Genomic DNA, 22,624 nt, shown 5'->3' with positions numbered 1-22,624 from the left:
GAAGGCATCTGAATAAAGACATAACAATGGCACCCTAGCTCGCTCTCTCTCTCTCTCTCTCTCTCTCTCTCTCTCTCTCTCTCTCTCTCTCTCTCTCTCTCTCTCTCAATTCTCACTTTTCTGCTTATCATATCCAATTACCACGTTTTGGCTGTTAGGTCTGGACCCCTCCCCTCCCATTCTTCCCTCTTAATCTCTAGACTTTAAGTAAGATGCCTTTCCTGTTCTTTGCTTGAACCCTGAAGAAGGGCTCAGGTCCAAAACGTCAGTAATATATCTTTACCTGCAAGACCGGCTGAGCTCCTCCATCATTCCTGTGTGTTTTAACTACAATCACGGCATCTGCAGACTTTCGTAGTTTCACTCTAGGGGATCTTGTTAAAATATGCAAAGTATCTTTCTTTTTAAAATATCTTTATTGAGTTTAACATATAACATAAATATAAAATTGACAATTACATAATAATTCATTTGTACACAGGTAAACACGCACACAAAAAAGCCAATTTAAAAAAAGCAGATAAACTACATCAAAAATGCTTGTAATATCACAAAAAAACCATTGATTAAATTGATCCATGGCAAAATATCAAACCATTTGCATGAGCTAGATCCACAATTTCACTTCAAAGCAGAAGGCACCTTGCACAAAAAATGCGTCGGGGAATAGTTGCAGAGTTTAAGGTGGAAAAGTCAAAAACTTCTTTCTCTTGTTGGGCTTTTCAGACTTTGGGGTATTTTGATGAACCACTTTGCAAAGGCATTGTGGAACTGTTCCAGACCACCCTCTTCAGGAGAATGTGGAATACTGCAGCCTCAGCTTTGATCTTGTATCAGTCTGGATATTTACGACGTATCTTATTCTCCAGCATTTACCCATTTAAAGTCTCACTGAGCCCAGGATTTCCCTGTTTTCAGGATCTCTTCACTTGTCAGAAAGGCACAGCAGTGACTGCACTTCCTGGGAAGACTGAAGAGGGCCACATGATATCAACCTTCTACAGAAGCTCGGTCGAGTGCATCCAGGCCGCTTGCATCAGGGAAATGGATCGGAGGTCAATCCACAGGACCATAAGAGTGTCACAGAGGGTCCATCCCCCTCACCCCCCCACCGACATGATCTACTGCACACATGTCAAACTTAGGCCCACGGGCCAAATTTGGCCCGTGATATAATTATATTTGGCCCGCAAGATCATATCAAATATGTATTAGAGCTGGCCCGCTGGCCGCCGCGCCAGTATAGCGCATCCACAGCTAATACTACAAATCCCAGAATGCTTTGCAAATGCATTGGCGTCAGCCCGCTAATCGCCCCCACCTCCTCTCTTTACTTTCATTAGCTTCTGCGACCTGTCGCCTAACTCACATGTAATAAACACCTTACGAAAAATGGCCAAACGAAAGACAGAAAACAGGACCTTTCAAGACAGGTGGGAGACAGACTATATGTTCATCATTTCAAAAGACAAACCAGTTTGTCATTGAAGCAAGTTGTTATTTCTTTGACTTGTTGGCTTGTGAAAAAAAATACATTTAAAAGGAGCTTAAAGGCTATAGAGAAATATTATTTATTGAATATTTTATTTCTCATTTGTTAATACTTCTTCAGGAAAGAGTTTAACCAAAACTATTATTAAACATTTATTTTAATAAGAAAAAGTTTAACATTACATACGTTGAAAGAAGAGAAAACATGCAGATGTTGTTGAAAATTTTCAATAAATATTTAATTTGGCCCACGACTTAGTCCAAGTTTTTAATTTTAGCCCTCTGTGAATTTGAGTTTGACACCCCTGATCTACTGGGATCGTTATCTAAAGAGCAAAATCATTGAGGACCCCACACAGCACCTTCCAGCTGCTCCCCTCAGGGGAGAGATACAGGAGGATCAGAGCCAACACCACCAGGCTGAGGAACAGCTTCTTCCCATGGGTAGTGAGAATGGTGAACGACCAAGGAACTGCTCACACTAACCCTCCAAGACTCCTATATTCATGAAAGGACACTTCTTTATTTATTAGTATAAATTAATCTGAGGCGCCTGCAAGCTCACACCAAGACACAAGAGCAACTTGTCCGTGAACTACTCTTTGCAGACGATGCCGCTTTAGTTGCCCATTCAGAGCCAGCTCTTCAGCGCTTGACGTCCTGTTTTGCGGGAACTGCCAAAATGTTTGGCCTGGAAGTCAGCCTGAAGAAAACTGAGGTCCTCTATCAGCCAGCTCCCCACATCTCCATCGGGCACACAAAACTCAAAACGGTTAACCAGTTTACCTATCTCGGCTGCACCATTTCATCGGATGAAAGGATCAACAACAAGATAGACAACAGACTCGCCAAGGCAAATAGCGCCTTTGGAAGACTACACAAAAGAGTCTGGAAAAACAACCAACTGAAAATCCTCACAAAGATTAGCATATACAGAGCCGTTGTCATACCCACACTCCTGTTCGGCTCCGAATCATGGGTCCTCTACCGGCATCACCTACAGCTCCTAGAACGCTTCCACCAGCGTTGTCTCCGTTCCATCCTCAACATTCATTAGAGCGACTTCATCACCAACATCGAAGTACTCGAGATGGCAGAGGCTGACAGCATCGAATCCAAGCTGCTGAAGATCCAACTCCGCTGGGTAGGTCACGTTTCCAGAATGGAGGACCATCGACTCCCCAAGATCGTGTTATATGGCCAGCTCTCCACTGGCCACCGAGACAGAGGTGCACCAAAGAAGAGGTACAAGGACTGCCTAAAGAAATCTCTTGGTGCCTGCCACATTGACCACCGCCAGTGGGATGATATCGCCTCAAACCATGCATCTTGGCGTCTCACAGTTCGGCGGGCAGCAACCTCCTTTGAAGAAGACCGCAGAGCCCACCTCACTGACAAAAGACAAAGGAGGAAAAACCCAACCCCAACCAACCAATTTTACCTTGCAACCGCTGCAACCGTGTCTGCCTGTCCCGCATCGGACTTGTCAGCCACAAACGAGCCTGCAGCTGACGTGGACATTACCCCTCCATAAATCTTCGTCCACGAAGCCAAGCCAAAGAGTATAAATGAATACTTGTCCAGTATCTGTATTGTTTGTCCATTTTTTTAGGATCTTCCTTGAGTGTAGCCATCAGAATTGCATAGAAATCTCCAGCAGAGGTCTAGACAGTGGGTTATAAGGAACACCTGGTTCTAACATGTAGGAGTGGCATTGGACTACACCAGAAGTTTTCAACCTTTTTCTTTCCACTCACACCCCACTTTAAGTAACCCCTCTGCCATCGGTGCTCTGTGATTTAAAAGGAATTGCTTAAGGTGGTATGTGAGTGGGAAGGGAAGGTTGAGAATCACTGCTCTGGACCCAATTATAACTGAAATATTTTGCCTGAGAAAAATTGCCATTGGCCCATTTCCTTTGAAGTTCTGAAACCGTGCACATAACGAGTCAATTAGGGATGATTAAAACAGTGGTTTTTCAAACTTTTTCTTTCCACCCACATCCCACCTTAAGTAATCCCTTACTAATCACAGAGCACTAATGGAATACTTAAAGTGGGATGTGAGCGGAAAGGAAAAGTTTGAGAACCACTGGGCTACACAATTCATGGCTGATGTGTTACCGTAAATTCTTGACCACCTAATAAGACAAAATATACAACTTCAGGATTCTCCTTGTCTTTACCTACCACCTCCTGCATCCAACATAATTTATTCTCCCTAATTTCCACCACCAACAACGTGATCCCACCACCACCCATCTCCTCCCCTCTCTACCGTCCCTGACTCCCTCGTCCCTTCCCATCAATTGCCCCCTTCGCGTCTTCCCACACGGCCGCAGAAGGTGCCACACTTGTGCCAACACCTCCTCCCCCACCACAATTTGGGGCCCTAAACAGTCCTTCCAAGTGAAGCAACTCTCCACTTGTGAATCTACAGGGGTCGCCGACTGCATTCGGCGCTCCCATTGTAGCCTCCTCTACTTCGGAGAGACTGGGCGCAGATTGGGAGATCGCTTCGCTGAGCACCTTCGTTCTGTCAGACCCAGTGACCAACCATTTCAATTCTGCGCCCCACTGACATGTACTGTCCAACCAAGACCACCCACAAATTGGAGGGGCAACTCTTAATTTTCCATCTGGGCGCTTTCCAATAGCATGGCATTAACATCGGCCTTCTCTGGTTTATGCTACCCTACCCTATCCCCGATTCTCCGTCTCTGTCTTCTTTCGTCCAGCTCTCCATCCTTTCCCTCTCCATTCACAGAGCCACCCTCCCCCCTTGTTGGCTGGTGTTCCCTCCCTCCCTTATCTATATATTACCATCTGCCTTTGGGACTGTGCTCCTCCCCCCGCCCCTCTTTCCCCACATTTTGTTCACCCACCTGCCTACATTTTGCTCATACCTTAAAACCAGAGAAGTCGATGCCGTCTGGCCAAAGAGTGTCCGGGTGGAAACTCAAGTGTTGTTCCTCCGATTTATGGGTGATCTTGATGGTGAGCAAGATGGCGGCGCTGCCATGGAGCGGAGATGCAGCGCTCCTGTGGGGTCCAGCTAGCCTGTTGACTGCCGTCGGTCCCACGCGGACTTAAATCGGCCCATTGAGGGGGCTGGCAGTGGTTTTAGTTGAAATCCCGCAACCGTGGGTCTGCACCCAAGATGGCAGCACCTATTAATTGGTAGCAGCCAATGGCGGGGGGTGGTCTTGCTGGAGACTGGAGCAGGACACTGGAGGACGGGAAGATGGCACACCATCTGAGAAGGAGAAGCGGAGGAGACAGTCCGTGGGGACAGTGGCCACGGCGGGCTGCTGGCGGCTCGAGGCAAGGAACCCGCAGAAGCTGAAGGCTGCTGTTGGGAGACTCGCTGCGGACTGCTGGAGACTGGCGCGGACTGGCAGGTATTAGAACTGGGATGCGAGGAGTTGCTGAGGGCGCTGAAGGGTTCCTGGCCATGTAAGTGGTTCAGATCCAGAGCTCATGTTGCCCGTGGTTTGGACTGGACTCTGTGTGGCCGCAGAAACAGGTGAATTTACAGAAGTGAAGTCATTGGAGCAGGACACCAGAGATCCCCATCACTGATGGGGACAGAGCGAAGGTGCTCAGCGAAGCGGTCTCCCAGTCAGCCTCCAGCTCTTTAAGAGCTCATAAACATTTAAAAAAGCAGCCTCAGATCCTAGTGGCCCTCTTCAGTCTTCCCAGGAAGTGCAGTCACTGCTGTGCCTTTCTGACAAGTGAGGAGATCCTGAAAACAGGGAAATCCTGGAGCTTGAACTCGAAACTCCTTGAATAAGAGGGTCAGCCATCCATTGGCTCTCGCTGCAGTGCGCGTCGTCTCCTCGCGGGGGCGCCGTTCATGGCGGACCGAGGCCCTCAAGCGGGCGCGCGCTCGCCTTCAAAACGGCCGCCCGCGCCGCCACCGCTGCTGTCGTTGCCCTGGAGACGGATAGTCCCGTCCTTCTGGCTTCGCGATTGGCTCTGCGGCGCGTTCGTCTTTTTAAAGACGGACAGAACGGGATTTGATTGGCGGAGGGAGGTGTCCGTTAACGAGGCGTTGCTTGGCGTTCCCTTTTGGCTGAGCGGGGGACGTTCCCCCGCGTCTTGTCTCGTCCCGGCCAATTTATTGTGCGAAGGTTTGTCACCAAAAGGCGGCCAATTAGCGGTCAGGGTCCCGGGGGGGACTGCAGGGAGGGGTAGGTGAGGCTGCTGGGCTGGGTTGAAGGTCCTGAACTGGGATTGGGGTCATGAACTGGGATTGGGATCGTGAACTGGGATTGGGGTCGTGAACTGGGATAGGGGATCCTGAACTGGGATGGGGACGTGAACTGGGATTGGGTCCCTGAACTGGGATTGGGGGACCTGAACTGGGATTGGGGTCGTGAACTGGGATTGGGATCGTGAACTGGGATTGGGGTCATGAACTGGGATTAGGGGTCGTGAACTGGGATTAGGGGTCGTGAACTTGGATTGGGGTCGTGAACTGGAATTGGGGTCCTGAACTGGGATTGGGGTTCCTGAACTGGGATTGGGGTCCTGAACTGGGATTGAGGTCGTGAACTGGGATTTGGGTCGTGAACTGGGATTAGGGGTCGTGAACTGGGATTAGGGGTCGTGAACTGGGATTAGGGGTCGTGAACTGGGATTAGGGGTCGTTAACTGGGATTAGGGGTCATGAACTTGAATTGGGGTCCTGAACTGGGATTGGGGGTCCTGAACTGGAATTGGGGTCCCTGAACTGGGATTGGGGGACCTGAACTGGGATTGGGGTTGTGAACTGGGATTGGGATCGTGAACTGGGATTGGGGTCGTGAACTGGGATTGGGGTCGTGAACTGGGATTGGGGTCGTGAACTGGGATTTGGGTCGTGAACTGGGATTGGGGTCGTGAACTTGGATTGGGGTCGTGAACTGGGATTGGGGACCTGAACTGGGATTGGGGTCCTGAACTGGGATTGGGGATCCTGAACTGGGATTGGGGTCGTGAACTGGGATTGGGGTCGTGAACTGGGATTAGGGGTCGTGAACTGGGATTAGGGGTCGTGAACTTGAATTGGGGTCCTGAACTGGGATTGGGGGTCCTGAACTGGAATTGGGGGTCCTGAACTGGAATTGGGGTCCCTGAACTGGAATTGGGGTCCCTGAACTGGGATTGGGAGTCGTGAACTGGGATTGGGAGTCGTGAACTGGGATTGGGAGTCGTGAACTGGGATTGGGAGTCGTGAACTGGGATTGGGAGTCGTGAACTGGGATTGGGAGTCGTGAACTGGGATTGGGAGTCGTGAACAGGGATTGGGTAATTGGGAACGGGTGGATAAGTGGAGTTGAGTCCATGGCTAGTGCCATTCATTCTTATTGAATGATGAAACAGGCTCGACAGACCAGGTGACCAACTCCCCCTCTTCCCCTCTTATTTCTTATGTTCTTATCAGAAGAAATTGAAAATAGTTATATAGGAAGGAAAAGCTTCAGTGTTAAAAACGGAAAGCAGATTAAGAAACCTGATTCTTTCCAGCTTGATGAACTGTTGCGCAATGTCTCAAGTAATGGTTTATCTGTCCCTCAGACTGGCTGGTCCTAAGAAATGACTGCCTGTGGAACTGGGGAGGGATTTGGAGCAGTTACCTGGTGGGGGTTCAGCCCGGCATTGGATTTCCAAAAAAAAGGTAAGGGTCTTGGAAAAACTTGAGTAAAATAAAATTAAACATAAAAAAGACCTGTCTGCACTTGTGAACATTTATTATTTATCTACCACTTATATTTATTACTTCTTTCTGTACATTAATTTAGTGTATACTACTGGAGTTAATTTTTGTTTTCAACATACCAAGTAAGAATTTCAATACCCCCATTAGATTATTGTCATTTAATTATTTAAACTCTCTTGATTAAGTAATGTAATTGCGTTTAAGGAGGTGTGTGTGGGTGGAACAGGAAGGAAAAAGTATGCTTAGGAGTTTTTTAAAACCCGTTTATCCCAGATGATGCTCAGAAACTTTAGCAAATGGCAATGAAGATTAAGTAACTGAACCAGGCTCAGAATATTTATATTTAAAAATAAATCTATCTCAGATAATGAAGTAACACAAAAATGTAGTTATGAGAATCTAGGATAGAAAAAAATAAATTAGAAACATCTCTGACCCTGAAACTATTGAAAACTCAGTTGGAGCAGTTGTTATTTGAGTCAGAGAGATTAAAAACACATTGTTTAAAGCAATATACTAAATTGCCTGGGATATAGAGCAAGACGCAAGACATCTTCAAAAGGCAATGGATGTAAAGCAAAAAAGCAGAGTACTTGTGAAATGGTTCTGAAGATGGTGGTATTGATATTCAAAAGCCGCTTTCAGGTGCTCCGTCGCAGATACTGTGGCGTCCGAGCGAACGCCGGCTCTTGTGGATTGTGGCAATAGTCCCACTGCTGCTTTCAGGTGCAACAGGGGGTCCTCCAAGCCGGAGAATATACCTACCGAAGAAGGGTTAGGTAAGTGCTCCTCCTGCCCAGGTTCTCCACTTTCAGATGGCCACCCAACAGCCGCATTGGTGTAGAATAAGTGGTTTTGCAGTCGGGTATTCTGGCCACCTGAAAGCGGCTAAAGAGAAGCAGGACTGCTTGTATGCAATTCCAACGTTTGAATAGCAGAGTAAGTAAGCCCTGTTATAGCTGCAGCATTGTCAGATCAGAATCCGCTTTATTGTCATGAACACGTCTCATGATATTTGTTGTTTTGCGGCAGCATACTGTGCAAAAATTACTATAAATTACATTTCCTTAAATACACTATTTAAAAATAAATAATTAGTGCAAAAGAAGAGGAAAAAGTGAGGTAGTGTCAGTGGTTCATTGTCTGTTCAGAAATCTGATGGCGGAGGGAAAGAAGCTCTTTTCATAACATTGGGTGTTCATCTTCAGGTTCCTGTACCTCCTTCCTGATGGTAGCAGTGAGAAAAGGGCATGGCCTGGGTGGTGAGGGTCCTTGAGGATAGAGGCAGCTTTCTTGAGGTACCACCTCTTAAATATGTCCTTAATAGAGTCAACTGGTGCCCATGATGGCGCTAGCTGAGTTTACAGCCCTCTGTCGCCTTTTCCTAGGCTATGCATTGGCACCGCCATGCAATTCATCAGAATGCTCTCCAAAGTACACCTGTAGAAATTTGCAAGAGTCTTTGGTAACCTTACCTAATCCATAGTGGTGTAAAGGTTGACTGAACTGACTCCAGGGACAGCAGGTTTGCAATGAATGGAACTGTATTCTCCAGAACTTAGAAGAATGAGAGGCAATCTCATTGAAATATACAAAATTCTTCAAGGATTGGAATGTGTGAGATAATGGGCCTAATACTAAACACTTGCTGTAGAAAACTTTCCATTATAATGCATCTATCTCCGAGGTACATGCCAGGAGTTTGATTGCTTAGATAGCTGATCACGAACAACAATCAGCTTTGCAATTTTGTGAGATGTATTAACCAAATCTCTCATAAGAGGATGCAGACTTCTAGAGGTATGTCAGGGTTGGGGGCCAGGTGGCAGGTGAAATGGTGGAAGGACCAGAATATTCAATTTTCGAAGAGTAGCTATGAAGTATTGAACTGCACGTTTCACAAATATTTCCATGACTGATTCCACCTGCATTCAATTCGCCCGTCGTTATTGAATGAAGATCTACCAGGACCAATGCCTGAAGAGGGCGCACAAAATCAGTGAACCAGTGCGGACTCGAAAGGCCAACATGGCCTGTTTCCGCTCCGTAAATGGTGATATGGTGACAGTACAGAAGAAAGAAGGATGTTCCCCCTATCTCAGGTGTGTGTCATGTTGGAGCAGAAACAATGCAGGAGAATCACTGTAGTTTGGATTAATATATACATCATATGATTATACTAAAAATGAGTAGACATGGACACTTTTTAAAGCAATTTGGAACCACACCAACTGAAAAGAGAATGTGCTGATTGCACCACATTCCCTTTTGCAGATGAGATTGGAATAAAGCTGAGAGTTTCTCATCAGAATTGATATAAAGTAACTCCTGCTTAATATACAGTTCTCTGCGTTTGCTTTTAACAATATTTAATGTAATCTTCACTTTCTTTATTCTCAGGCTTATCTGCATCGATGAAGGCGCTGTGCTCAAATGAAGATGATGTCCCTGAACTAAATATCCTCATGGTTGGTGCTGGTGACAGTCGACATCTCCTAACAACTATCTGCCAAGCGCATCGCTGGCCACGGAGAAAGATTCACGTATGGACCATGACACAGTGGAATGAATCCCTCTTGACTTTATATCTCTCCTTTCCCAAGGCCATCAATTCATGCTGAAATATTAGTCTGCTAAATGTCAGTGCAGCAGCAGTCTGTTCAAAGCAATAACGTCCTCCTCAATTAGCAGCCCGTCTATTTTCCAGTGAGGCTTCAGTTCTCAATAAGCAGGGAAATGAGCACCACCGGTTACTTTTTTTCTCCCCCCCCCCCCCCCTTTCCAGTCTCAAGTGCTGTCGGTATTGATGTGAAAGAATGCAGTTGGCTGTCAACTTGATGCTTGGCCCCAGCTACCGTGATCATCCCCGATGATTTGACTGAGGCAACCAAATTTTAGTTTTCTAAGCTTGCTGATGACACAAAACCATGTGGGATTGTGATTTGGGAGGAGAACATAAAGAGGCTTTATGTAGATATAGACAAGTGGGCAAGATCTTGGGAGGTGCAATATTATGTGAAAATGCAATTATACTCACTTTGAGCACAAAGAGGAAAGCAAAGTATTTTTGGAAATGATAAGAGAATGGGTAACGTTGACGTTCAAAGGTACCATGGTTCCTGTGGATGCATGTCACTAAAAGCAAAGGAGGCTAGAGCCAGGCTTTAATCTCATATTAAAAGAATAGAGAATTTAAGACTGAAGGGAAGAGAAATTTCTAAATGCAGAAAATGATGTCATTGGTGGAATTCTCTCCCCCCCACCCCGATAACTATGGAGGTTGAATCAGTGAGGGCCAAAAATATGGTGATTGACTTTTATATGGGTTATGTGGAAAACGCACAATTTTTGGGCCAAGAAAGGGAGGAGCTGACTATGACAAAGGAACGACTATTACACGAGTAATGACACTGTATTTAAATCCATGTGTATTTGAGATGCTATTTAACTACAAATTGTAATGAACTTGCATTTTACAATCCTATTTTGTGTAAAATGACATTACTTCCTTATACCAGTTCTACATTGTGGAGAATAACTTGGAGCTGATAGGCCGTCATCTTCTTTTTCTCTCCATTGCTCTGGAACCCCCAAGGACAATGGGTTTACAAGGTATATGCATATGTTCTTCCAGTAAAATGTCTGCACTGCACACTAACTGGTTCGATAGATGTGGTGCTTTATCAGATTAACAATGGTCAATTCATCTGTTGTTCTCTTTGATAGAAAAGTCTGAGCTATTGCTTGAATTGTTTGGTAATAGCCTGATAAGGAGTCAGACTGCAATCTATCTGCAGGAGAATGCCAATAATTTTATCCACTACATCACAGACCTTGATTACCTTCACAAGAAGCTGCCAATGGTTGACATGTATAACCTGAAGGTAGGAGAAAGCTATAGCTTCTAATAGTGGGGGGGAAAAAAAATCACAAAATGCAGGACAGATCTTGGACATGAAATTTTGACCCTGTTTCTCCTACAAATACTACCTGACATAATGAGTTTTTTCAGCATTGTTTGTTTTTAACTTCTGGTGGTGCCTTGTTTTGATGCAGATTGAAGTCTTCGCTAAGGGAACAACATTATTTAATTATAGTGACAGGAATTTATCCTTCATCTCTTATTCATTGATGTGTGATAAAAATGGAACATTTTCAGCACTTTTTCTAATAAAAACCCTGATTTCATATCATTTAAATATGATAGATTAATTATGTATGTAAATTAAGGTCATTGAAACATAATACATTTCCAGATAATGTTTGCTTATACCTTGAAGAAGGGCTGACACTGTGAGACCAGCTGAGTTCCTTCAGCATCTCTGTGTGTTTTTACTATCACAGGTGTCTGCAAACTTTCATATTTTTTGCCCAGATAATGATTAATCAGTTTGGGCTTGGGTTAATTATTTAATTATCTCTTGATAAAATTACTGTCTGTCTTCATGTCCCTAATGTACTCTATCTGGAAGCAAAATCCGAATCGAGCATTATGTTGATGTTTCTCACAAACCAATGGAGGTTTCTTTTATTGTTGCTGAACATTTTTTTTCCTTTTCTTATCACATGCCTCTGTTCCACAAGTTTCTATGGGTGGATGCAGCTGTTAATTTATTACCTCCACCCACCTCTGGATGGCTATGAGCTTTGATAGGCTGCCAGTCTGGTTGTCATTGCCTGTGACTATCTTTCCTGCAGTACCTCCTGCGAGAAGTCACACAATTAAAGATCTTGCTTTGTTTGGAGTGGAGTGCAGTAATAGCTTCTCTTTACCATTAAATGTATGTTCTTTTGATTCTTAAAAACCTGAGGGTTGTGCATCACAGGAAACAAGAAGTCATCTGGGAAGTCTCAGATTGCACACTATCCTAGCTGCTTGTGACAGACTTGCTGCAACGGGCTACATGAAACTTAGGATAATATCTTTGAAGTTTGTTACTGTTATACAAACATTGTTTAACAACTTTTTTCTAAAATATGTGAATGTTTGAGAGTTTTATTTCCAGTTTTCATATCTTCTTTGCACCTTGCTTTCAGTTTAAAGAGAGAGATCAATTAGAAGCTATTTTTAAATTCTGGAGGAATCCGGACCCAAAGATGTTTCAGATCAATAAATTGTGGGATTTACGAAACAGGCAATACCTGGGCAATCGATATGATTCTAAGCAAGGAGTCTATGACTGGGATTTGCATATGAAATTGTACGATAGAGGAGTAAGTATCAGAGCTCATTGGACTCCATTTGTCTTGAATTAAAACCATATGTTTGATGATGAGAAGGCAGACAAATCTTCCTCTGAGATTTATGAACTCAACAGACGATCCTTTTCACTGAGTTTTTGAGGGTGTTAAAAACAAGAATACATCATTAGATTTTGAATGCAAGATCTCAAAGCACTCTAGGATTCTTCAAATAATAGAAGTCTTTTGAATGAAGCCACTTTCCTTAACCAAAGTATTGTTTAAATACTATTGTTTCAAGTGTACCACATGTTCCTAAACTGGCCAATCAGCAAGAGTTGTCATTTTGGGGCATTTTGAAAGGCAGAAAGGAAAATTTGGTGAGACTGCACAAATTCTGCTATTCAGTCAAAAGATTTCGGAGACATAAAACAAAATCATTAACCCATACCACTGCTGGAAAAGTAACAATTTACAGGGCAATTTCCATTATACATTTGGACATGAGAAATATTCAAGTGAAAAATGCAAAAAATATTTGTTGACCTAAAAGTTTTAATTTCTTATTAGAGAACCCTTGTTGGATTTATCTGAGAGGGTAGAATCAAGTGTAGTTCTTAGGTGATACGTTGTTAGAAACTGAACGATCGGGGTAGGGAATGCAAATAAATTTGAATATCTCATGTAAAATAGCGTTTTATATCTGTATTTTATATAGTTAATTCCCGTAATCCGTCACCTACAGGGATTGTAGATGGCGGATATGCAATTTTTCTGGCTGCCTGAGACAACAATGCCTAACTAATACACCTGCATTGAGAATTAAAAGACAAAATGCAGTGCAAAATATAAAGTAATTTGAAAAAAAATCAGCATTAATTATTAATTATTAAATCAATCCTTAATTATTAAATTAATAAAATAATCCTTAATTATTAAATTTAAATTCGAACTCCAATCGCTGGCACTAACAACATCGCACTAACCACCTCGCTAACTGTACCACTGTCATAATTAATAACCCCCGCACCTCCAAGTTTACAGACAAAGCCTTACTAATATACCTAATAATATACTAATAAAGATAAAGGTTCTTACTAGGCAGTGACAGGAAGACAGTTTGGGAGAGTCTCCCCAACTGCGAGCAATATCGGCCAGATTTCATCCTGGGCGCCACCATTTTATTGAAACACAACTTTATTCAAACAGCTGCTGTGGCAGGGCATAACTGGGGCGATCTGCTGGCTGAGCGTTTGCTCTCATCTTCACCAAGGGATTGTTTGTTGCTTCGAAGAAAATTTACTTTTACAATTTTAAACTTTTATTTATTCCTATTTACCTATTTATTTATTTCCTCTTTTTTTTGATAGATGCTTGAATTCCGGTTACTGGGAATTTTACTGTATTTATATTTTCACTTTGTGTAATGAGATGAGTCACTGCGTTCAATAAACACTAAGACATTTTTAACAAATTGTACTGGGATGGAGTTTTAAATAACCATTATTGTGCTTTTGCTGTAATTTCACAAGTAAAACCAAGGAGATCACTGTGATGTCAGGAGAACGGAAAGTTCATCCATGAACCACAGACTCTGCCTCACTTGGACTTTTTAAGCACTGTTATTATTTATTGTTGTGATTTAAATGATTGTTTGCCCTGTGATGCTGTCACAAAACAACACATTTCCTGACTTGTTCATGATAATAAATTCTAATTCTGATCTTGATATTTTTTTTTCTGTTGCAGGCTTGTGTCATAAACAACTGGCAATATTACCAGTGGAGAGATAAAGGCTTGGCATTTGAGATTCGTGAAGGATTATATGATGTTCCTAACAAATCCCTGGCTTCAGGACTTCTTATGAATTATGTATGTAGTTATTAAATCAAATATGTGTTTTGTACATTTTGCATAATGTTGAAACTATTTTTCATTTATAGGGAAAATGAAGGGATGCTTCATTAAATTTTAAATGATGAACTTTTCCCTGGCAATAAGAATGTGAAGCAGTGTTCTTGAATCTTTACCATTGAATTTGAACAAAAAGAGAGCAATTCAAGTAGATTGACCTGAAGAAGATGGCATTTACTATCTATGCCCTATGAGGGGCACTTATTTTTACCTGTTCATATTTTTATTGTTTCCTTCATATGCAACCCTTTGAAACGAGATGATTTCCTTGTTAATATTAGATTTGAGTATATACGCTGATGCGGTGGGTGATGAAGGGAATTAGAGGAAATTAGGAAAAGGTGCTCATCAAGAAAATCAACCTGCTATTTGTTTATCTTGCTGTAGAATGTCCAAAGCCGATCAGAAGAAAAGGAGGGAGTGAAAGTCAATACAGGACAAAAATCAAACCCGAGTTTAAAATGTAGTTGGAAGGGTAGAGTAGAGACACCAAATGTGAAAACCTTCATCCTGCAGCCTCCAGTTTCTCCATGGGAGCCTGTGTGGTGCCAGTGTCTAACTAACATGAGGATTGTGTCTTTGAGGAGGCGCTGGCAGTATTTTTTTTTATGTGCAGTGCAGCAAAGTGAGAAAAGCTGGTAACAATACCTTTTCTCTTTGGCTTGGCTTCGCGGACGAAGATTTATGGAGGGGGTAAAAAGTCCACGTCAGCTGCAGGCTCGTTTGTGGCTGACAAGTCCGATGCGGGACAGGCAGACACGATTGCAGCGGTTGCAAGGGAAAATTGGTTGGTTGGGGTTGGGTGTTGGGTTTTTCCTCCTTTGCCACTTCAATCGGAAATGCACAGGTTGTGATTCAGTACATTTCTTAAGTAAAATGGCAACAAACAAAAGTTAACAAATTTCATGTGTTATGTACAAAATAATAAGTGGAAACCACTTAATACTATAAGTAAAAACACAATGCTGGAGAAACTCAGCAGGTCAAACTCTGCACTTTATATAGTAAAGATAAGATAACGTATCTCAAACCCAAAACGTTGGTTCTGTATCTTTATTTTTGCTGAATAAAGGACACTGTTTCACCTGCTGAGTTTCGCCAGCGTTGTGTTTTTACCACATCACGTTGTCTGCAGACTTTCAAGTTTTACTACATAATACTATTGTACCTTTGTTATATTTTTGCCAATTTCACTATCTGTTTAGTGTTTGTTCAACAAGTTACAGTATTTACCCATGTCAAGTTTCTAAGCAGCTTTCCAGAAGTAGGCAAAAAAAAATGTTAATTTTAAATGAACATTGTTAGTGAAGATTAATTAGTTCCTCTATTTTTTATAAAAAAGATTTCATGTTTTCTTTGCAGAAAGGGGAAAAAATTCCTGCCCGTGGTTACTGGGGAGATATTGTCACAAGTCCATACATTGCATTTGGAATTGTTAGTGAGGAAGAATCTCTTCTGAAGAAAGCAAATGGCATGCATGTTAAGGTAAAGAAGGAAAAATATGCTGGTGAGAAGTATCAAATGAGATCTTTAAATGAAGTATAGGAGATTATTTTAAAAAGGAAAGCCAAAAGGGGAAAAAATATCCTTGACAAGCAGGATTAAGGAGAATCCCAAACTCCTTTATAAATATTTTAGAAGTGAGAGGGTGGCTAGTAAAAGAGTCGGTCTCCTCAAGTGTCATGGGGCAAATCTGTGTGTGGAGCCATGTGAGTGTTACCCAAAATGAATATTTCTTATTGGTATTCACTAGGGAGAAGGAAGTGGAGGCTTCAGAGTTCGGGGAGTGGTACACTATTATTCTGGACCATGTTTGTCTCAAGGAGAAAATGTTGAAGAAATTGGCACACACAATGGTGATATATCCTCAGGGCCTGATGGGATCTATTCCAGGATGCTATGGGAAGCAAGGGAGAAGATTGGTGGGGCTTTGTTAGCCTTGGGTGATGTACCAGAAGACTGGAGCATAGAAAATGTTCCCTTATTCGGAAAAGACACTTGGGATAAGGCAGGAGCATTTTATCAATACTATGAACCTTATTGAAAATAATTCTAAGGTTCAGGATTATGTTCACTTCAAAAGGCAGGGGAGTGGTCTTTATTCCTTGGAGCATATTGGGGGGGGGGGGCGGATTTTATAGAAGTATTTAAGTTTATGGAGTTGATGCGGATAGGCTTTTTCCCATGAGGGTAGGAGAGATTGAAACAAGAGGTATGAGTTAAAGGGCAAAAGTTTAGAAGTAACATGAGGGGGATCTTCTTCACTCAGAGAGTGGTGGCTGTATGGAATAAGCTTCTGGGAGAAGTAGTGGTGGCAGGGTCCATTTTGTCATTTAATGAAAACTTGGATAGGTATAGGGATGGGAGGTGAATGGAGGATTATGGGCAGGGTGTAGGTAGGTGGGACTAGAGGAGAGTGCTTGGTTCAGTGCGGACTAGAAAGGCCAAGATGGCCTGTTTCCGTGCTGTAATTGTTACATAAGGAAACAGCAGGACATAGATTGGCTCAAAATGTGGGTAGAGTGGTGGAAGATAGAACACAATCCTGTCCAATATGGGGTAATGCATCTTGGGACTTCAAAGACATATACAGTAAATGCCAAGGACCCCCAAAGTATTGTTGTGCACAGAATTCGCTGGAAGTGGTGTCACAGGTGGATATGGTAGTGTGCCTTCATAGACCAAAGTAATAACTGGAAGAATTGGGACTATGTGTTGCAGTTGTAAAAAACATTGGTTTGGGTACCCTGTATACAAGTTAGAGCACCAAATTAGAGGAAAAATGTGACAGGTTTAGAAAGAATGCAGAAGAGATTCACCAGGGTGTCCAGCCTTAGAAAGAATGCAGAAGAGATTCACCAGGGTGTCCAGCCCATGAGCCCATCCCACCCAATGAACTACACCCCCTGTACATTTCTTGAAGTGTAGGAAGACACTGGAGCACCTAGGAGGCACAGGGAGGACGCGGATTCAAACCTGGGTTGTTGGCACTGTCACAGCGGTGTGTAACCGCTAATATTAACTGCCACCCAGGCCATGTAAGCTAAAGGCGAGATTGGATAAGCTGGGTTTGTTCCCACTGGAGTGTAGGAGAGTGGGGCCAGGGTTTACAAGATAATGATGTGGTTGATAGAGTCTTATCTCCCGAGGCGGATGAGTCTAGAGCTAGAGAGTGCAGGTTCCAGGTGAGGGGAAAAAGTATGTCAGGGTTGGGGGCCAGGTGGCGGGTGAAATGGTGGAAGGACCAGAATATTCAATTTTCGAAGAGTAGCTATGAAGTATTGAACTGCATGTTTCACAAACATTTCCACGACTGATTCCACCTGCATTCAATTCGCCCATCGTTATTGAATGAAGATCTACCGGGACCAATGCCTGAAGAGGGCGCACAAAATCAGTGAACCGGTACGGACTCGAAAGGCCAACATGGCCTGTTTCCGCTCCGTCAATGGTGATGTGGTGATATGACTTGACAGTACAGAAGAAATGAGAGGCAATCTCATTGAAATATACAAAATTCTTCAAGGATTGGAATGTGTGAGATAATGGGCCTAATACTAAACACTTGCTGTAGAAAACTTTCCATTATAATGCATCTATCTCCGAGGTACATGTCAGGAGTTTGATTGCTTAGATAGCTGATCACGAACAACAATCAGCTTTGCAATTTGCGAGATGTATTAACCAAATCTCTCATAAGAGGATGCAGACTTCGGCGAGAATGCAGAACAAACTGCCAGAAGAAGTGGTAGAGGCAGAACCAACGATAACACTTTAAGGCATTTGGACAGGTACTTGGATAGAAAAGGAGCAGAGGGATACAGGCAAGTGGGATTAGTGTCAATAGACATCATGGTTGATATTGATGAGGTAAACCAAAGGGCCTGTTTCAGTGCACTACAGAGCTATGACTGACAAGTCATTGTTTTCTATGACAAATTTACGAAGGTTTGGTCCTGATAAAGGATCCTCAGATCATAATGCTATTTAAATATCATATATACTCATGAAATAGTTGATCCTGTGAAATAGTGTAATAGACATTTGGCCAAATGTCCCATTTTTGATCCTGTGAAATAGTGTAATAGACATTTGGCCAAATGACCCATTTTTGGTCCTGACAACTGTAAGGTAAAACATCATGAGATGGGAATGTGTAGGGAGTTACCCTGTACAAGGCTGTAACAAGAAGGGGAGGTGTCCTTGTACTCCTGTTAGGTAAAACATCATGAGATGGGAATGTACGGGGCAGTAACAAGATGTGAATGCATCCTTGTACTTACAAGATAAGAGAGACATTGATGGATTGAGAGGCAGGAAGCTAGCAGGGAAAGGATAGCAACAGTTTTAGTCATTGGACAAGTAATGATATGATGATGTTCTAAGCATGTATCCAAGGGTATAAAAAATCACCATTTTGCTGATAACGGCAGAATGCATTCTCCGACTAACATGGTTGGTCGCAAGTGTTACAATCCGGTAATAAAGAACAAAGAACCCTGATTTCGACTCAGCCTGGTGTTTGTCTCACTCATTCATGAACAAAGCAGACCTAACACAACCCACCCATCTGATATCCTGATGCCCTCCCCACAAACCTCCACCTCCAATGCCCACCAATCTGAGCTCCCAACGCCACGATCATCTGCCCATTCAAGCTCCCAAAGCCCCAACTGCCCACCCACTAGAGCTCCTGATGCCCCAGCCATCTGCCCTTCCGAGCTCCTGACACCTGGTCCCAGTCGTCTGAGCTCCTGAATGCCTTGAACAATGCAGGTACTCTCCGCAGTCAAAAGTATGATCTGTGTAAAAGTTGATTTCCCCCACCAAATTTGACCCAAAGAATTGGTCCAAAAAATTTGACTATTACACGAGTATATATGGAATTGATTCAGGATTTGTGTTACAGACAATAGGAGCCTCAGCTCCTACTGCAGAAGTTATTCTGTTCCCTGAATGAGAATGCTGTTCAGAATGCTGCATGAGATTGTGTGCAGAGGGCCTTTTTATCGAATTTAAGACAGTTTAATGAATTCATCTAAGTACTGTAGGATGAAGCTATTTGTGCAAACTTGAATTTACATGCATATTTATGTAATGAAAATGTAGAAAATTGTTCATATTTCTTTCTTCCAGACAGCACAAGATATTTCTGAATATAATGTAATAGCCTTGCTCCATGAGCTAGTTACGAAGGAAAAATATGTACCTCTGCCATCAATGGAACGGAGCACTTTGAGTGAGATTACGGAAGAAGAGGAAGATAAAGCTGAGATGCTGAATGAGGCTTCTCATGCACATAATAAATCAGCTCTTAAAAGTGAACAGCCAGGGATTGTAATAGAAGAACAAACACTGAAACCATGCAAAAAGATAGATGGCACGGGGCCCGATGGAAGCCGCTGTACAGCTAAATATGGTACAGTTCACAGACAAAATGGGGAAGATGACATAACACAGAACATTCCTACAGTATCTTGTTCTCGTCAATAATTTAATCCTGTGTTTGGATTTATATGTAGTATATTGAACATATGCCATTAAATTAGAGGAAGACACGCATGTATTATAGTTTAACTGTAATATATATCTGGGTTAATGCAAAATATCAGCAAACGGTACCAAAAAGGTTCTGGCTAATTTATCAATTTTGTGATTCTGACTCGGGATCAAACCCCTCTTTGAACATACAGTAGTTAAATCATGTTTCTCTATTCATAAACATTTGCCTTGTGTTTATAATCTATGTGAAACATGCAGCAAAGTTTTTTGTTTGTGATTATTTTAACACTGGGTTTCGGGTTTCCTGTAAAAACGCACAGAAATGCTGGAGGAACTCACCCAGTCTTATGGCGTCCCTAAGAGATAAAGATATATTAATGACATTTTGGGCCTGAGCTCTTCTCAGGGCTCAAGCCCGAAATGTTGGTAATATGTATATATTTACCTCCTCTGCTGAGTTTCTCCAGTATTTCTGTGTGTTTTTACTACAACCATAGCATCTGCAGACTTTTGTGTTTCACTCTGGTTTCCTGTATTAGCTTGAAAAATTGTGTAAATTCAATAATGTCATTACTTTTTCCTTTTTTCCTTCAGATTACCTCCCCCTACCTGATGTAAAAATTCATTTCCTACCATTGAACTCTGTGACAGAGCTTCATAAAAAGAACAATTACAGAAACCTATTTAATGTGATGTACTTCTCCTGCAGGTGAACAATTCTTTTTCTGTGTTTAATATTGCCAACACCTTTATTTCAATCAGCATTTTATTTACATGTTTTGTCGTGCTTCTTTTCTCTTGTGCCAGCTTCTTTCACTATTTCTTCTCATCTGGCTTCTACTTTGACTTGCTTTCTAATGATGTCCTTCAATGTCTCTTGCTTCCTGCTTACTCCATTTCATATTTCAGAAGCCATTCCTGTGTTTGATTCACTTGATTGTTCTGTTTTGATTTTCACCAGTATGGTTCACCTGTTGCAACCAGAGTTGAAGCAGATTGCTGCACCTCAAGCAACTCTAATTGTGGAATTACCCAAGTAAGTTTTTTATGACTTTGATATTTCACATAAATGGATTACCGATATGATTTGAAGTCCTTATCCATTTCCTTTACAAGCTTTTAAATGAATAAATCTATTTTTTTGTCAGTATTTGATACAAGGTAAACCAGATCACATTTAACTGCAAAGAGGCAGAGCATCAATTTTTTGTTGAGTTGTGGAGAATGTCAGCCCAGGGGAACGCACCCAATTTACTTAAATCCAGAGATCTTGAGGATAGATTGACAGAATCAAGGCTTAAATGAAGCTCTTTTTGGGAATTTTAAACAGCACTTACAAGTCTACTTCCAACATTGAATGTTGCTGTTTCCACTGTTAGTTTAACAACAGCAGTCCAACAGGTTTACTCCGACATACATGCAATTAACAGGGAATGGAACAATGGACTCGTGTGTTTAGTGAAGCAAACCAAGATACCGTACTCATGAATGCAGTAAAACCACTGGTATTTGGAATTCAAGCAACCGGCAGCCTCAAGCAACTGGCAAAAAAACCCAAAAGAAAAATAAATAGATAAATAGAATGAATGAATAAATAGATGATAGATAAATAGATGGATAAATAAATAGATAGTTAACATTAAAATAAATAAGAATAAAATAATAGGTGAAAAATATACAAGTTTAAAATAAATGTTCTCTGAAGTAACACATGAACCTTTGGTGAAGATGGGAGCAAATACTCAGCCAGCGGAGAGCCTTGGTTGGGCTTTGCTCATAGTAGCTGTTTGAATAAAGTTGTGATTGAATAAAATAGCGACACCCAGGATGAAGAGCTAGTTGATGCCGCTCACCGTTGGGGTAGCTCTCTTAAAGTGGCTCTTTATCCCTGCTTAGTAAGAGTCGCCTCAGTCAGAGGCTTTATCTGTAAACTTGGGGGAGGGGGGTTAATTATCTATAATGTTATTGTTCTACTTTTGGGCAGCTCAGTGGAGGGGGAGGAACCTGCAGATGCAGTGACAGATAAATGTTTTCAAAGAACCAGAAAATGCACTTATCCAACATCTACCAATCCCCATGGGTACTGGATACCTGGGGTTTTACTGTATTATAAAAATGGACATTATTTTATTGTTACTGATTTTAAACAACTTATACGAGACCGGTGTGAGTAAGACTTGAATTATTTTGGCTGCTCAGAATGGGTTTGAGAGTGAAGGTTTGAAATAAAGTATTATGTTTTAGGTTCATGTTAGATCTGCGAAATGAAACGATGACTAAGTTTGCCAGACGAGCGGCTGAAATGGCAGAGGAAGCCGGCTTCGTGCCTTTTAGGAGTGCAGATGACGAGAAAAACTCGTTTGCTCGATTTGAACTAAAAGATGGTCCATAACTCTGATCGTGAAATGTGAGGCGGAGATTAACTAAACAGTCCAGAGGCATCAAATATCTTCAGTGGCCAGGACTGATTATTCTGATGCTTTTAGAAATGGTGCTGGCTGCAATGTGATTTGTCATAAGGAGAAGAAGGTCCAAAGGCTGGGATAACATTGGAAAGTAGCCACTGAATAGATGATCATTTCAAGTATGTAATGTAAATAATAATAATTTTTGAATCAAAGATTAGCATTTTAATCTGGAGCATTCTCAACCATTCTCAACCTTTTTATTCGCTATTTCCCCCCCCCCCCTTAGGACTATGTTTAAAGTTTATGGCCCCCTTTCCCTGTGAAGCAGTCACATGCTTTGCTCATACTGACTACATACAAAACATAAAATACTTTTGAATGGCAGTCCGAGGCCCCCTCCCCGAACTGTACTGTGGCCCCCAGAG

At 42.3% G+C, this 22,624-nt stretch overlaps 1 protein-coding gene across 4 annotated transcripts in view; it reads left to right on the top strand.

Annotated features, from left to right (window-relative positions):
* The first annotated feature begins 5,500 nt into the window (after positions 1 to 5,500).
* The window catches only part of LOC138747958 (dynein axonemal assembly factor 3-like), a 34,413-nt gene continuing 17,289 nt past the window's right edge, over positions 5,501 to 22,624 (top strand). For 2 of the 4 annotated variants that reach the window (XM_069907618.1, XM_069907619.1), the window contains exons 1-12: positions 5,501 to 5,623; positions 7,053 to 7,152; positions 9,595 to 9,737; positions 10,713 to 10,806; positions 10,921 to 11,078; positions 12,232 to 12,408; positions 14,125 to 14,247; positions 15,652 to 15,774; positions 19,426 to 19,708; positions 20,386 to 20,500; positions 20,753 to 20,827; positions 22,036 to 22,375. In XM_069907618.1, coding sequence (XP_069763719.1) covers positions 7,071 to 7,152; positions 9,595 to 9,737; positions 10,713 to 10,806; positions 10,921 to 11,078; positions 12,232 to 12,408; positions 14,125 to 14,247; positions 15,652 to 15,774; positions 19,426 to 19,708; positions 20,386 to 20,500; positions 20,753 to 20,827; positions 22,036 to 22,183 — 1,521 coding nt within the window. In that variant the 5' untranslated portion in view covers positions 5,501 to 5,623; positions 7,053 to 7,070 and the 3' untranslated portion in view covers positions 22,184 to 22,375. Of the gene's footprint in view, positions 5,684 to 7,052; positions 7,153 to 9,594; positions 9,738 to 10,712; positions 10,807 to 10,920; positions 11,079 to 12,231; positions 12,409 to 14,124; positions 14,248 to 15,651; positions 15,775 to 19,425; positions 19,709 to 20,385; positions 20,501 to 20,752; positions 20,828 to 22,035; positions 22,376 to 22,624 lie in introns of all 4 variants that reach the window. The other 2 variants (XM_069907621.1, XM_069907620.1) reach the window with 2 other exon arrangements.

The sequence above is a fragment of the Narcine bancroftii genome, chromosome 13 (assembly GCF_036971445.1).
Source record: "Narcine bancroftii isolate sNarBan1 chromosome 13, sNarBan1.hap1, whole genome shotgun sequence".
NCBI lineage: Eukaryota > Metazoa > Chordata > Chondrichthyes > Torpediniformes > Narcinidae > Narcine > Narcine bancroftii.
This window is presented reverse-complemented; position numbering and strand designations above follow the sequence as displayed.